The sequence below is a fragment of the Phasianus colchicus genome, chromosome 1 (genome assembly GCF_987193195.1).
Source record: "Phasianus colchicus chromosome 1, bPhaCol1.hap1.1, whole genome shotgun sequence".
Lineage (NCBI taxonomy): Eukaryota > Metazoa > Chordata > Aves > Galliformes > Phasianidae > Phasianus > Phasianus colchicus.
Genome location: NC_143436.1, coordinates 104,715,129 through 104,731,492, shown reverse-complemented (window position 1 = coordinate 104,731,492; position 16,364 = coordinate 104,715,129). Strand labels below are relative to the sequence as shown.

At 43.0% G+C, this 16,364-nt stretch overlaps 1 protein-coding gene across 4 annotated transcripts in view; it reads left to right on the top strand.

Moving 5' to 3' along the window:
* Positions 1–272: 272 nt before the first annotated feature.
* The window catches only part of CYYR1 (cysteine and tyrosine rich 1), a 106,081-nt gene continuing 89,989 nt past the window's right edge, over positions 273–16,364 (top strand). For 2 of the 4 annotated variants that reach the window (XM_090121512.1, XM_090121511.1), the window contains exons 1-2: positions 275–389; positions 2,447–2,552. In XM_090121512.1, the coding sequence (XP_089977638.1) occupies positions 308–389; positions 2,447–2,552 (188 nt within the window). In that variant the 5' untranslated portion in view covers positions 275–307. Of the gene's footprint in view, positions 390–2,446; positions 2,553–16,364 lie in introns of all 4 variants that reach the window. The other 2 variants (XM_090121514.1, XM_090121503.1) reach the window with 2 other exon arrangements.

Genomic DNA, 16,364 nt, shown 5'->3' with positions numbered 1-16,364 from the left:
CCAAGCTTCCCGGTGCTCGGAGGGCGGGGACGTCCAGCGACCCAGCTCCTCACCCCCCGACGCCCGCGGAGGAGAAGCCCTGCCCCGGGGCGGACAAAGGCGGGGAGGCGGGGAAGCGTCGGGGGCCGGGCCGCGACGGGGGGGCCCCGCCGCCACCACCCACGGCGCCGCGGGTCCAGCCTGGGGGCGGCCCCCGCTCGGCGGGGGGCAGCGGGCCCGGCCCGACGACGCCGCCCGCCCGCCCGCCGTCCCCGGCCCGCCTCCGCGCCGCGACGGGGCGGGCGGCGGCTTCGCGCCCGCTGCCGGCATGGAGGCAGCGGGGCGGCGCGGACGGGCGCGGGGGGTGCCGCTGCCCACCCTCCTCCTCCTCCTCCTCCTTCTTCTCGCAGGTCAGCGGGACCGGGGCGCTGGGGGAGCGGCGGGGCTGGGGGCGATGCGGGGCCCCGCCGGAGGGCCGCCAGGTGCCCGTCCGAGATGCGGGCGGGGGCAGTGCGGAGGGAGCTGCCGTGCCGGGAGGTGCTGGGGTCTTTCCCCCGCCCCAAGGCCTCTCGTGGCTGGACTGGCTGCAATGTGCGGGAGGTTTGGGAGAGACGGCCCGTGTAACCCGATGAGCACAGGGGCTGCTGTGGCACCCCGAGCGCTGCCCAACTTCAGCACTTGCAGTAACTTCCCAAGAAGGAGGGATCCTCGTTGCTGATAGAGCGCGGGCTGCTTGAATTAAGAGAGGTGTTTCATCATCCCTCTCTCGTGCAGTGCTTAAAGCCCTCTTGGATCGCAAAGGCGTTGGGTCGCTTTCCTGTCCGGCCGCTCTGCTAGCCTGCAGACCGGTGGGGCTGTCTGTCTTGCCGCGTTGTGGTGTGTAACCCTTCTCTAAAAGGGGTAACTGCTCAGGTTGAGAGTGCAGGCTCAGAGTTGCGTGTGGCCTCTCCTGCCCTCACCCTCACTTTGGCATTTGTCCCTGCTCCTGCACAGGTGATGGGATGCTGAAATCTGTTGTGTGAAATTAAGATGATGAGTATTAGGTTGGATCAGCAGCACAAGCAGCTTGCTGTGCAGCCACATGCAGAGAAGTCTTGCTACAAGGTGGGAGCTTATGGGCAGGAGGTGGTCAACAGAGGTTGCTACGATGAGGTTGGGTTGTCCAGACCCAAGCACACTGAAAGCTGGGCCAAAATGGATGACAGGCAGGAACACATCTTGTGAAGAATGGCTGAGAGAGCTGGCGTTGTTCAGCCTGGAGAAGGCTTGGGGAAACCTCATCGATCTCTACAGCAATCTGAAGGGAGGTTGTGGTGAGGTGGCGATCGGCCTCTTTTCCCACGTAATGATGATAGGACAAGAGGGAATGACCTTAAGTTGCACCAGTAGAGGTTCAGGTTGGGATTTAAGAACAATTTATTCTCAGCAAGAGCAGTGAGGCAGTGGCACAGGCTGCCCAGGGAGATGGTGGAGTCACTGTCCCTGGAGGTGTTCATGGTGTGGCACTGAGGGATGAGGTTAGTAGGCATAGTGGTTGGACAAGATGATCTTGGTGGTCTTTTCCAACCTTAATGATTTTGTGATTCTACAAATGCTAATGGAGTCATCAGAATGAGCGAGTTCTTGATGGTCAAGAAGGAGAGCATGGGATGAGACGGAAGAAATCTGTCATTTACCATGGGGAACATGGCCTAGGGCTCTGCAACACCACAAAATGATTATCAAACAGGGGATTGAACTTTAAAATAAAAGAATATGTCCTTCCACATCCTTTAGTCGTAAAGAACTTGCTTACTATTGTTTCGCAGTTGGAGCTGTTCATCAGTCCCAAGGAGCATTGCTACTGAGGACACTTCTGGCTTCCTAGGCAAGAAGGCCTTTGGCATGGTGGCATGCAGAGCTGGCTGCAGTGGGGCTGGGCTGGGCTGGCAGAGCCCCACCAAGATGGAGTTGGCACTCAATCTAGTATAGAGCAAGGGCAGCGCTGGCTGCTGGCTGGGGAACCCCAAGCAGCCCTAAGTGTCACTCTGGACCACTCCAGCAGGGACATGGGCCAGGAGCCAGTTCACAGACAGTTTCATTCTCCTCTCCTCCAACCCAGCAGTGCACTGTGGGAGGCAGCTTGGCCTCAGGTAGTTCTCTGGAGTTTTCATTGGAATACAGAAAGATAATCCGTGGTGTCTTGACATTTTGAAGTGCTCTTTTTTTATTTTAAATGATTTAGTATGAGAAGAGATTGATACAGCCAGCTACGAAATATGCATACACAAAGCATCTAAATATGAACTTCTCACTGAAATTTGGAATGAGAGGGAATTGGCTGCCATTTGGATTATGGGGTCAGGCCAAGCCTCAAGTGAAGTCCTGTGATTGTATAAAACTGTTAGATTGCATTTTCTTTAAAGCTGTATTCTATGGCTTTTTGTTGTTGCTGCTGTTTGACTGCATGAATGTTATTTTTATTCAGCAGAAGACTGTCTGGCTCAGTGTGATAATGACTGCAAGGCTTACTGCTGTGATGGGACCGCTCCCTACTGCTGTTCATATTATGCTTACATTGGGAATGTCCTTTCGTAAGTATGTTTGCTCTTCAGAACAAATGATGCTCACTGTTCATGAACTTGATGTAAATTCAGGTTGCTGGAAACTCTGTTTGGCAGTAAACACTGACAGGGTTTGGTTTGGGGGGTTTTAGTTGTTTCTTTCTTTGCTGCTAACAAACGTTGTTAATCCTGTAAGGTTTCACGTTGCATGCATTTTTTGAAGCATGCTTATACCAAAAAGCTTGCTGAGATTGAAGGTTATGTCCTTAACTTGTGTACGCTGCTGAAGCCTTTGGAAGCAAGCTGTACAGGTGCTGAGAACTTTGCTTCAAGCTCTTCAAATGAAGAGGACTGTATGTAGAAAACCTGTATTTTTTGTTGAAATGCTTTGTTACTATACCTGAGTTGAGTTGCTATTCAAATATCTTGCAATTTAGATCCTATTTGCTTTGATTACTGTTTTTTTTTTTCTTATTATTGACTTGTTTGTTTTCACTAAATTGTGCTTTGGCTCTTGACGGGGTTTATTGAATAGGTTCAAGGTGAGGGTAATCTGATCCTTTAACACTGTGGTGTGAGTAGCATATTTCACAGTGCTTAGAAGAACCAATGCAGATGAAATGGAGTGGATATGAATATTTCCTGGCTAGAGGAAAGTATAGGTGTAACTCAATAAAAATCATAGTCTCCAGTGCAGGTGTTAGCTCTGCATTGGTGAGGAAGAAGAGAAATTCTGTGTGCTAGTCGACCTGACTCCAGGCTCTGGGCTTAAGTTAAAACCCAGAAGTATTTCATTTGTATGTGAGAACAAACCTAAACAAAAGACAAAATGTTCTTCAAGACAGGGCATCTAACCTTGTTTTTTGTCAACCTCATCAGTAATTTCTTCACCCATTAGCATGCAGTCTGTGTGTGAAAAGGATAAATGTGGCACTGTGGGACATGGTCATTGGGCATGGTGATCATGGGTTGACACTTGGACTAGATGATCTTAGTGGTCTTTTCCAATCTCAGTAATTGTATGACTCTATGTATTTTTGGTTTGCATTCTTAGCTGAAACCAGAGAAGGAAGATGTGGTATATCAGGTGGATTGCTCAGTGCCTGGAAAGGAGTGAATTCAAAAGTAGTAGTTTTTTCTAGAAAGATACCTCTGTTGCAGGCTCTGTACCGGTGTCACTGTTGCCTTCAGCTTATTATGTAGCAGTTTGAAAGAGTAGGCATAGCGATGGCATTTTAATACAGAATTGATCCACAGCATTTAAAGTGGATCAGACAGTTCCTGGGCTAAAGTAAATAAAAAATGATGATGGAGCATCAGAATCCTTCATTCCTTTGGAAATACGAAAGCATGTATTTAAGATTGATTACTTTTGGAGAATGACAAGTGATTTTATTTTCCTCTCACCTAGGAATATCTCCTTTACTTTTTTTTAATTTTCTTTTTTCCATCCAAGAGAGCTGTCCTGTTTAGATGCATGGGAAGATATGCTGCATTTGAATAACCCATTCCTGTTCATACACGGTTAGGAATGATAGATACAGTAGCACGGTATATCACATTGTGAGAAGGAAGGTTTCCATAGAGCAGCAAAGCAAGTGGGTTTCCTCTTCCACTGCCCATGAACATCGTTGGCATTTGCCTAGTCTGATGTCAGAGCTATGCTGTGGGAGGTATTGATCAATGGATTCTTTGGAACGACTGCTGAGATATTCAAACCATGCTTAATACCAGGTTCACACCTACTTTTCTGTGCACTTATTTAACCAACATAAACAGCTGTTGAGTTAGAACTGAAATGCAAGTGACACTGGCATGTTAGAAAGGTTTGTATGTATCTGTATGCATGCTGAAGTGGCTTTTACAAACACTGTTTGTCAGTGTGACCTGAAGGATGTATTTCATTATTCTCATTTTTTTATGGGTAAGTACTTCAATTCATAAGCTCTAAGACAAGTCAGAAGTCATTATTGCTGCTCTGACCTGACATTTTGGGTGATTGAGCCATTGTTTTTGCATATATTTTTTTTTCTCACTAAAAGCTGCATGGGGTGTGCCTTATACAAACATGCATAATCTCGTTTTGAAAACTTCAGGCGTTAATGAATTTACCACCTGCCCTGCTAAATTCTTCTGTAGTTAATTTACTAACATGGCTGGAAAATTTTGCAGGAAAATGAAGGCTGAAATTCTTAAAGTCAGCTCTTAACTTATATGTGAGTTTGAAATGTGGCCCTAAATAGTCGTTGTGACAACTCTGAACCTTATTGGTAAGCTGATTGAACTCTGTCAGCCTCACATGTAAGATTTGCCCAGGGGTCAATTCTTTGGCCTGCCTTTGAGCTCACTCCATTATTTTCACTTCCTTCTGGAAATGTGGCAGTCAGAGCTAAGCACGGGGTTTTGATAGAAGTCTTTCTGGGATTATTTTTTTCTGTAATTGAGCATCTAGGTTTCAGTATCTGTTTTGAAGCAAATGATCATCACTGAAAACAAAAATGAACTTACTAGTTTCTTTCACATCTAAATTTGTAAGTCATTGTCCTCAAAACATGTCTGGTACTTTAATCCTGCTAATTGTTCTTTGCTAGAGTCACCAGCTTTGCATCTAGTGGTATGGCAGAACAAGCGACTTTAGACTGTGATTTTAACTATGCTCCATAACAATGACCATCCGTTTTTGAACCATGTTGGTCTTTATTTTATGTGACATGTTTTCCTGAAGAAGTTTCATGTCGCCTCACCCCCAGATGACAAACCTATGAATTTACATTGCAGGACACAATCCCTGGAATCTGGAAATCACTGCTAGTGACCCATCTTTTGGTGTCTTACTGTGAACAACTGAGTTTAGAAATCTTTTAGAGATTTAATCCAACAAGCTATGTGCCCTGATATTTCCACATCATTATGTTCTGTCAGTATCTTTGTTTTCCGGTATCATCATTTTTGATCTTGCTGCCTACACCAAAGAGTGGACTTTATCTGCATGGCTATTTTTAGAGTGCCTTTTTATTGTCTGAAATACTGTTAGTAGTCTTTAGTGTTTTATTGGCTCATCTGCTTCTTTAGAGATTCTCAGTGCTTCTTCGTTTGTTTATCACTAACTTTTCTCCTCTGCATGTCTTTCTGAGGTTCCTTTTCTTTATCTTCTCCAGGATGTTTTTTCTACATAACAGTAACTTTTCCTTGCAGTTTTGGAAGAACCTTTCAACACACAGTAGGTTCTTTTTTAAAAGAATTCCATGTTTTATTTTATGCCTTTCACTCTTCTTTTTTCTAGACTCGTATGCTTATGATTGTGCAAACAGAATAGAAACATCAGCCAATAATGTGTATCCTAATTTTAAAACAGAGTCACTGTGACTAGATCATGATCACTGATACTTAGGCAGCTTTTAGCTTTTAGGTGATTAATTCTCTCTTCACTTATTAAAATGAGATTCAACATTGAGATATTCCATGTAGGGTTCTGGAGTTTTCTATTTGAGGAAATCGTCATCTTTTTAGGGCACTGGGGAGTTTTTTTCTTTAGTCAGATGAGGTTTTCAGCAAACATCCTCCAGGCTGTGTGCATCTGTGATTAGCCTGTTTTTCTTTCTGCACATGAAGAACAGATGCAGAGTTATCAGCTCACTCTAGTATTAGGATTCCAAAGACTGTAAAAAGTCCCATAACACCACCTTTAGCCTGGACTTAGGTATAATCTGTAAGCTTTCAAGATCTGTGGTCTGTAAATTCATGAGCATCTCTAATGTAAAATAACACATCCTTCCTCCTCCTTCTCCCCCTGCTTTTCATGATACCCTTTCAGAGCAAGTTGTTAGAGCCTTAGTTTTCCAGCTGTATTTCCCTTCCCACTAGTTTTCATTAATTACAAACTGACATTATTTTATCTGATGCATATGCATTTCCTTCTGTTTATTCTCCTGTTTATGCATCTAGTGCCCAATAGTTAGTTCTTCTGAAAACGCTGTATTTCTTGGACAAATTGCAGATTTCTGTTTGGACATGGGCAGTGTAATAGAATTGTAATCAATAAAAGAAAAGTTTCAAGAACACTCGGATGGTCAGACTGTTCCTCCTGCCCAGCCTTTCACTTCTCATCAAAAGGTAGCACTAGGATGCCCTTTCCAGCCTTTGGCATCATCCTACTCTTGAAGTCAAGAAACACAAATTCCCCTCCTCCTCAGAAGCTAGTTTCAATGCCTGTAGAATCATGGGTGACTGACCTTTTATCAGTTTCCCCATGTTGCATCTGCTTCTGCAGCTTGCTGCTGGGCAAGGGACCGAGAGGACTGCAGTGTGTTTTCTCTCAAACCTGCTCCAGATTTGCCTCCAGCAAAAATATCTTCGTAACTAACCAACCAGCAGTGCTTCACCTTCTGTCACTCAGAGGAGTTGGAGACATCTGGTTACTGCCTTCAGCTCCAGCCTCAAACCCCAGCACTCCTCGAAGCTCCAAAGTCCAGAGGCTGCTCAGTGTAGCCAGGAAGGAAGGTAGGCAGACAGAAAGAATGGGAGGAAAGGAGGCAGAAAAAAACAGCGTAAAAATCATGTGTAGGCCTCAGCCTGCAAAGCTGAAAAAAACTGTGTATGGTGAGTGTGTCTAGGTGTGGCGTTTGATGTGAAATACTTCATATCCATTAGTACTGTGAGAAATGCAGATGACATCAGAGAATGACAGTTTTTTTTCATGCAAGAATGTCCCTTAAGTTGATTCACCTGATGTGGCAGTATGGAATGGAGGGTGGGAATGGAGGAGGAGCACACTGAAGGATAGAATTAACATTTTAGGTGTTAAGAGTAGCATAGCCTCTAAACTCTATAGTGAATTTAAAAAAATCAGGAAGCTTAGTATTCACTGTATATTCCAAATAATTAAAATTAGATACGTTCAAGCATCCCACAGTAAATATGTGAAGCAACATATGGGTTGGTGACTGTTCTATGTCTGCACTTCAGCTGTTTGATATTCTGCTTAAAATAAAAATGGGTTCCTCTTCATCAGTGCAGTGTTCAAAATTTCCTGTGATTGGAGTACTTCTTGACAATGTGGAAAAGTGCACTTTGCCCGACAGTTAACATTTCGTACCTCTGACTCTGGAATTTCTGACACATTGCCAGCAGGTAAGATAAAAACCTGATTCAGTAATTATTTGTCTTGTGTTGAGGTTTCTGGTCAGGAGAGTCTCCTCAAAAGAGCATGCAGTGCAGGTTAAACTGCTAGGTGACAGAAGCAGAGCCTGAGGATGGTTTTTTAAGCACTGGGCTGGCTGTAAACATGTCACTGGGGAGGGCAGGACGCCAGTAATTGGACTAAAACAATTTCCCCTTCATTCTGAGTAAGAGAGGGATAGCCGTTCAGACTTTTAATCCTTGGTCTTTAACATGTGCCATGCCTATGTAAGTGTGCTATTCACGCTTCAGCCTGGGAAAAACTGTTCAAGAGGTGGCATCCAGCTTGCTCTGCACGGGGGGTTGATTAACAAACTACAGCTTAAAGAAAGGCCTGGGATTGTGTTTTCATTGTAAGATCTGCTGGAGAAAGAGCTGATAGTCGAAATGTGACCTTTGTAAAGCGGTTGAACTTCCATTGTTTTTTGTTCCATGCCTATTGTTCTAGCTCATATCCTTCAGTAGAGAATGTGCAATCAGATTTACGACCAGAGCAGTGTCTGCTCTTATGACGGATGCAGAGGAAACCCTTGTCAACACCAGATTTAAAACTTAGGGCGTCTCTTCTTTAGCCCATTGTGCTTTTAATTCTGACTCCATGTTGTGACAAGCAGTTTAAAATGGAAAAAAAAAACTTTTGTTTGCCAAACAGAAAGTATCAAAAGATAGCTCCCGTTTCACATTTTCCACCTCTTTTTCTTTTTTTGCACAGGCATCTGAGTAACTCTTTTATAAATGTTTGGGACTTAAAAAAAAACTGAGTTGTTTTGGCTGTTTGTTTTTGGAAGTTTTGTGTTGTTGGTTTTTTATCATGTAGTCATCAGAAGTAGAATATTATTTTAATGAAAACTGGAAATTTTTGTAAACATGCATGTTCTATTATTAGTGAGAAAAAAGGCTAGTGTGGTTCTGAGTTCTTGACATCTCTGTGGATCATCTGTTTTACATCGTTTGGAGGACTGCTAGAGTTTGGACTGAAAATGGATGCATTATGGTATAAATCACTGAAATGCTTTCTGTGACTTCCAGAAGACTCACTGGAGTGGAGGAAATAAACATTCTTCAGGGATTCAGCAAAATTAATTTTCTTTTATTGCACTGTTTATTTCTAAAATGTATTTTCAGTGAAAAGGTGAGATAATTTTGTGTTTATCACTTGCAGTGGTCTGTTTTGGAAGCTTGTAAGATTTTTCTGTAAGGTTTGGTCATGTAAAAGGTGAATATTTTCGTAGCATTTAGTAAGACTTACCTGAAGACTTGGCCTGGAAGAGTACATCATGAGTGAACTGTTCTTCGTAAGAATTTTTTTCTTCTGTCTGTTATTTTGTATCCCTTCTCCTTTTTTTTTTTTTTTTTCTTTATCCAGGAGAAGGGTACATCCCTACATTTGATAAGAAACTGTCATTTTGTTCAGTCATCTGTACATCCAAGCTTCCAAGAAAGTTCTGATAGTCTGCTAGGCATCAGTTCAAAGTAGTTAAATGCATATATAACTTCAAGGCAGTGAGTGGATGCAATGGATCATTCATCCTGTTGAAGTCAATAGTTAATTACTACGTACTCCAGAGGGGACTCCATGCACTGGTTCTAATGGGGCAAACTGTAAACTTGGGTACCTTGTTGAATTCAGCTGTCAGAAGGAAAAAAAAAAGCACTTTTTTTTTTTTTTTCCATCACCACAGTTTCCTCAATGTTTTCTGCCACTCCATGCTCCCTTGTTCCCACTTCAGATGCCACTTACCAAGGTGCATCAGTTGTGGTGGGGTCAGAAAGTGTACAAGACAAATCCCATCTCAGCTGACTAATCCATTCCCTGCACTAGCTCCCTGCATTTCTCAGATACATGCGCACCTTCTCTACCCTCAGCTGAACAATTTCTGTTTTATTAGCTAATTCCGAGATTTCACAGAGTTTGAAGGATTCTCAGAGGATTACTCTGTTCCATTTTGTACTGGTTTCCCTGCAGTAAGTAATATCAAACTGACTGAGAGCACGGTTATTAATGAATATACTTCTGGGTCAAAAACTGGGCAAGAGGGCAGTTTGATGTTCACAGTGTAGTTGCAACTAATCCAAATAAAAGCTATAGCACTCGTTCTGTGTTTGAACAGTATTGTCCTAGAAAGATAAATTCTCGTTTTGATTTTAAATGTACCTCTTTAAGAAACAGAAACAAAGTTTGGAGCATGGGAGTGATTAAAATTTAAAGGAAATGAGCTATTAATTCACAGGGCGGTCACAAGTTCCTTTGAGATTTATAACCACAACTAGATGGAAATTCCATAGTTAATATAATCTTTAGAGATTCAGTGAAGTTTTCTTAATGATTTTTCTCCATTAAAAAAAAAGTAAGGACATTTACATTTGAAATAACTTACGCTATCATAAAACTCTTTTTTTTTTTCTTTTTTTAACAATTTATTTTTGTAAAACTGAAGATATATCTGGGTTCTTACTGTATGTGTGTTTAGTATGGGATGGCGAGGCACTAATACCACAGACAGCAGGCATGCTACGTCATCTTACCTCCCTCTTTTGGCTCATTCACACAGATAAGAGGTTTTTACTGCTATCATTAAATGGAATTATTCCCTTTGCACAAAAGGGAGGCTTGGTTTAATGCTGAATGTTCTAGGTTCTCTCTTTATTGAGGACTGTGGTACAGTTTGTAACAAGCACCAGAGGTACTAAGGATCTGCTAGTGTTAAAACATCATCTGTTCATTGGCCAAGATGCAGTGAACCTTATATTGGGGTGCCTTGTGGTCTTCCTGCACTGCTGTTGAAGCATAAAGGGACTGTATAAGCTATTGCTACCCCAGTCCTTCATATAGTCCTTAGTCAAGGTGATCCAAGGAAAGCATAACCAGGGTCCTGTTGCCCTATAGCTGTTTCCAGCTGCTGAGCAGCCCGTAAGGCACCAATGTTTGCAGGCTAGGAATAACATATAAAATTCTGTCCCTAATGTATATGCCGATGCTCTGTCATTTACTGCTGGTTTGATCAGTGATTCCCCAGTACTGTTTGCTCCTGTGCTGCCTGTGCATTTGTTTTTTTCCTTCCAGCAGCTGGGTGAGACAGAACCTGGAGGTAAGCAGTGTTCTTTCCTTTCACAATGCCTCTGCAACAAATCCCCATGGAGAACACAAAAAACAGGAACACTCTGATAATGTACTGAGGAGAATTCAGGGACAGAAGGCAAGAATTGGAAAGACCCAAAATAAATTACTCACTTACAAGTAGCACTTATAATATGATGGTGTTTAAATGTTACGTGATAGCAGCTCTTAATTCTTTTGTTTGGATCAAATCCTTCAGCAAGTCCCTGAGCTTTAAGGCCTCTCCTCATCTGCTGCTTTGGAAATGTAAACCTGCAGAAAAAGAAATAAGCAGCCATCACAGATTTAACACTTACTTATTATTGTTGGAACTAAAGCAGCACTAATCATATTTTGTACAAGACTTTGGTGAAATATATCTCTTGGAATGTTTGAGATTTTCCTGGAAGAGTAGCGAGAATTTTGTTAGTATGGTATTTTGTATTAAAAAAACGCAACTTATTTTTTTGGTAATCATCTTTGCTTTCCACTTATGTAGCATATTATCACCCTAAGGTTTCAAAACACTTACAGTCTTATACTTGCAATATCCTGTCAGGCAAAGAAACAACATTTGGGTGTTGCACACCTGCAATCCACATAGGATGGACGAGTCAATTCTAAAAGCAGTATAAATGATCTCTAATAAAGGTAAATAATTTGGGCTCAGGGTAGAATTTGGATTAATTGGAGCCAAAGCTTGATGTCTGAATTTGGACACAGAATATGTAATGGATGAGCATATTCCAGTGAAAACCTCCTGGGGCAGAGTGGGACTTCTCATGTGAGGGTTCTTTAAGTGCCCTGTTCAGCACAAAAGCTCTCACAGTTGTGAATGAGATGCGTAGTGTTAATCTAACCTGAGGAGTTATCAGCCTTCCCTTAAAACTATTCCATCAGAGCATCCCATGTGCAAATATTGCACATTTCGACAACAATAGTTATTTTTGTCTGCCTTTCTGCTTGCTGACAGCTCTGCAGTGTGCTGACCACTTGCTATTCTGCATGCTCCTTGTCCCTGGAGACCTCAGTGAGGCTGTGTCCGATGATAGCTAATATATTTACTTGGCTGAAAGCTAATATTGTTTATTCAGCCCACTGTGGTAACCCTGTGTTTGGCTTGGCAGTGGATGGCCTATTTACATAAATTGAAATTATGAAAATGGATGACAGAATCGCCTGTCTGCTTACCTCGCATTGCTTTCCTCATGTGGCTCCTTGCAGAGATAATGTGATATTAAATTCCAGAGGAGAGCAAAAGAACACAGCTTCAAGGGGACAGGGGCTGGCTGAGAAGTTATAGCTTTTTTTTCCATTTAAAATTGTTTTAAGAAAAGCACAATTCGTATTTGTTCTTGAGCATTCATACTGCTAAATGAAACTCATGATCAAATTAGCATATTTCTGAAATGTAATAAAATGTCATCTTGACAGTAACACTTCCAAAATTGCTGTATTACAGGGGAGCAGTGTGTTTTGTGTGTTTCTGATACTATGTTGCCATCAAGGAGATAAGATAATAAGCTGAAATGGAAAGGGAAGCTGTGGTATTTAACATCTGTATTTGGTAAATTTACATTGTCATTACCTTCTAACCTAAGTTATTTCAAATTAAAATCCTGTACCAGGAAAGGAGATTTTTCCTGCGCCATTCCCAGTGAGCTTTTCTTCCCAGACACACGTGTGAGGACAAGCAGACAGCTCAGGAAATGGCTGGTGTTGCCTGGTGCCACAATGAGAGGCTTTGATGACCTAGGCAGGTCCTTTTGCATTAGCCACAGAAGTAAGAATTTGGGGTTTGAGCTGTTCACACCTTCTGATGCTCTGGGCCAGCTGGTAGGTACAGGGACTCTATCCTGTGTTCCTGTGAAGTGGCAAGCTGACAGCAGCTATTTACAAGCTGACCTCCAGGTTGGTGTTTGCATAGCAGACGGTGGTTGGTATTGTTTATCTGGCAGGCAGAATCACCTCTGAGTGTGAGCTGGCCTGTGTGCAGCTAGATAAGCAGCCCTGCTTTGCATCACTCCAATTTAGCAAGTCATAAAGCAACTTCGTCACTCTGGTTTGGTTTTTAAGCCCTGCATCCTTGTTTAGAGGAGAGTTTTATTACTTCCTACAAGGGAAGATGTGTTCTGCATTTCCATGAATGATTACCCAGAAGGATGTCCTAGCTCGCATTTGGAGAGCCCTGTGGTCCCCTCCAATGCCATCCCAGGCGACCCTGCTTGAGCAAGGAGTAGTGGGAAGCTGCAGGGAGGCTGCTGCCCTTGGGAGCCAAGAAATACTGAGTATTCATTAGATTGTCAGGTATTTTAATGAGTTACGGGAAGTAACACGTGCAGTTTGTGCAGTTAGAAATCTGTCTAAGGTTACAGTGAAATACTTTTGAGATGACATTGATTAAGTTTCTGTATTCTTCTTCATTTTCCTTCCAGAAAGGAGCTGTTATTGCACAGCTACCAGCAATTCCAGATTATCCCAGGATCCTGCAGCAGATAGGTTAGGCTCTTGTCAAGGACTGACTTGCCTCTTCTGTGAGGAAATTGTGTTACTTGGAAGTTCTTGGTGCTTAAAATCTGGGGAGGTGACTCCTCCATGGGGACACCTGGTGGCTGATTCAGAAAGTCACTGGGGCTGTGTGGATCCAGCCCAGTGATAAGACTTTTGGCAGGGGTAGGGATGGGGCCCTCCTGAGAGGCTGGCACCATGTGGGTGGTAAGGGCAAGCTTGCTTCGTGGGTGCCTTCTTGCACCTTCCCAGAGCCACTCCATCAGGACACACCCTTGGCACTGAGGAAAGATGCAGTACCTCTTTTAGCCAGCATAAAAGCAATAACTGCTTTGTGAGACCAGTACCTAGAAAGCCAGTTAGCAGTTAGCAGCCATAGTTTAAATCTGAAAGAACTGTGCCTCGGAGAACGGTTTTCACTTTGGCCTTGTTATGTGTTGATAATTTAATCTGTGTTTCAGGTGCTGATAGGGCTTTGTAATGAGATGGCATTGTTTTTCTAGGCTCAACACTTGCTGTGCTCACAGAAAACCCAGGGTGTGTGGATTTGTGAAACAAGTCAGAAGATATATTACTGTTATCTGTCACTTGAATGGTTTTAATAACTGGCAGAACTAACAGCTCCTTCATAATCGCCAGTAGCACCGCTATGGCTGCTGCTCTGTTTTTCTCACTGTCCTATTTTTTTTCAGCTTGTATCAGGAGGTGCAGTCTGTCAATTAAGTGAGCAAAATTGTCGAGCCACTTGATTTGCGCTGATTTACACTGGCTGAAAATACAGTCCACTGTGAGAGGAGCTACAAGATTGTCCTCCGTAACTGGCCAGCAACATCCTTTGGGCTATCTCTGGCCTTTCCAGGAGAGATCTGCACCAGCTCCATGGCCATAAGGGTTCCTGGTGCTCCACTGACTGTGCTCAGGCCTGAGAAGCACTTTTTTTTCTCGGTAGTGTCAGCAAAATCCTCAGGCTGGTTTCCCAAGAGCAACACAAGCCCATCTGACCGGGGGCCTGAGCCATAAAACAGGGATTGGAGGTTCTCTCTCTGTCAGTTTAAGCCTTATGCTTTGGATTTTACGGTCTAACCTACTTAGGAAGTTGCTTGAGGCTGAACTTCAAACTGACCCTCATTTGGTAGCCAAGTATTTTCAGTCCTGTTTTATTATAAAGTTTTTAGCTGCTGCTTTCTCACAAAATAGCCTGCTTATTTTACTTTTTGTCTCAATCCACCTGCCTGGCCTGCCAGAGGGCTTGGAAGGCCCTCATGGTGTCTGCAGCAACACAGAAGCCTTGGCAGCGAGCGCCTTGCTTGGAAAAGCTTCCTCACCAGGCTCGTGCTCTTCTGTTCTAGCAGCTCTAAACGGGCCCAGAAGCCAAAATAAAAACAATTTGGCCTGGAAAGTGCAGCTGTTCCCCAGGAGAGACTACGTTGTGCCTCTTGTGCTGTAGTGATGTGCGTGGCCATCCCAGCGCAGATCTGACTGTGGCCTTGTATGGGAGCTGTTGCTATCCCTGTCCCTGCCAGCAGAGATCTCTTCAGAGGAAATTCTAGAATTCCCACAGTATTTCTGCTCTACTCAAAATGCATGCTGCTGTTTCTCTCAGCCTGAGAGCCCCATTCTTGCAGAATATGTTTGTACCACAGTTGCCCATCCCTGTGAGCAGGATCCCATCCTGTTCCTCCCTGCCATGTGCCAGGGATGTGCTCTCTGGGAAAAGATCTGTGACCTTTCATAGGATGATGCCATTGTGTAACTACTCCTTCATTAAAAAGTTAAAAGGATTAAGAACTGGCTGACACGTCAGAAAGTAGAGGCAGCAAAGAATTACTGTGTAATGAGGATTGTTTGCAGCAAAGTTCTTTGGGGATTAGTACTTGTACTGAATGTTTTCCAATGCCAGTCAGGACCGAGGAATCAAATGCAAAATCCCTGGCTGAAAATGTGTGTGTGTGTGTGTGTGTCTGTGTATGTGTGACAAAGATACATTTTAAATGAATGCACTTTTGAAGATCTCAGATGACATATATAACGGGGCTTCTGTAACATGAATTTGTTCCTTTTCGGTATACTTTGTAGTACAGGTTGCAATTACATGTTTTTCGTGAAGCAGTGGGGATACAGCATTTGTATGTCTTTGGCAGAGATATTTTCAATGTGTAAGGGTGTGTACACCTCTATACAGATTTAAACTTGGCCTTTAATGCATATTGCTTGTAGTGCATAAGAGTCCCTCTCTGATCTTGGTATGAGACATTTCAGATCTGTAAGTGGCTCAGGCCATTGGTGGCCAGAATTCTTCATCAGGTCTTGATGCTGGCAGCTAGCTCATGAGAAGTATGTTACTGGCCTCATTCCAGCTGTTGCTGATTACAATCAAAATGTCACAGCTGGTGCCAGATGAAATATTATTTGGATTGCTCAAAATAGAAGCTGAAGGGCCATAGAATAGCTTATGCCCTTTGCTTGCAGAAGTAGTACCTCCGTGCCAGGGCAAACAACACCTAGCAAGACAATGCAGGGGTGCTTTTTTCTGTTTCTCTGTGGCATAACTTTTCTGTGATGAAAATGAGAGTCCCTCTCCTGTGATGTTAACACGTTCAGAAATTGCAATAAAAATTTCAGCATTCTAATTAAATGTCTTTTTTTTGTGGTATTTTAGGAATTCGGTGACAATACAGAGAGAGATGATCTATGCAACTTAATTAAAAACATAACAAACGGTTTTACAGCTTTCTGCTCAGAAGTGCTTAGGGATTTTAGATCCCATTTTTGTGCATCTGGCACGAGGCTCACTTCCACAGAAAAGGCACTGGGAAGTCACAAAAAAACTCAGACATTCTGCAGTTGGCCTCCTGTAGCTGAAGGCATCCAGAGTCACCCCTGGCTTTTGGAGTGCTTGCTTTCCAAACTTCCCAGAGTTGGAAAACTGAATGTCTTTGTGTACATTGACTTTAATGTTCTTACTTCTTGACTTTTTAGTCTGAGCAGCATGGCTCTTTCTTGTTCCTTTCAAAAAAAAAACTAAAAAACATGCAAATGCACACACAAAATTCTGAGGT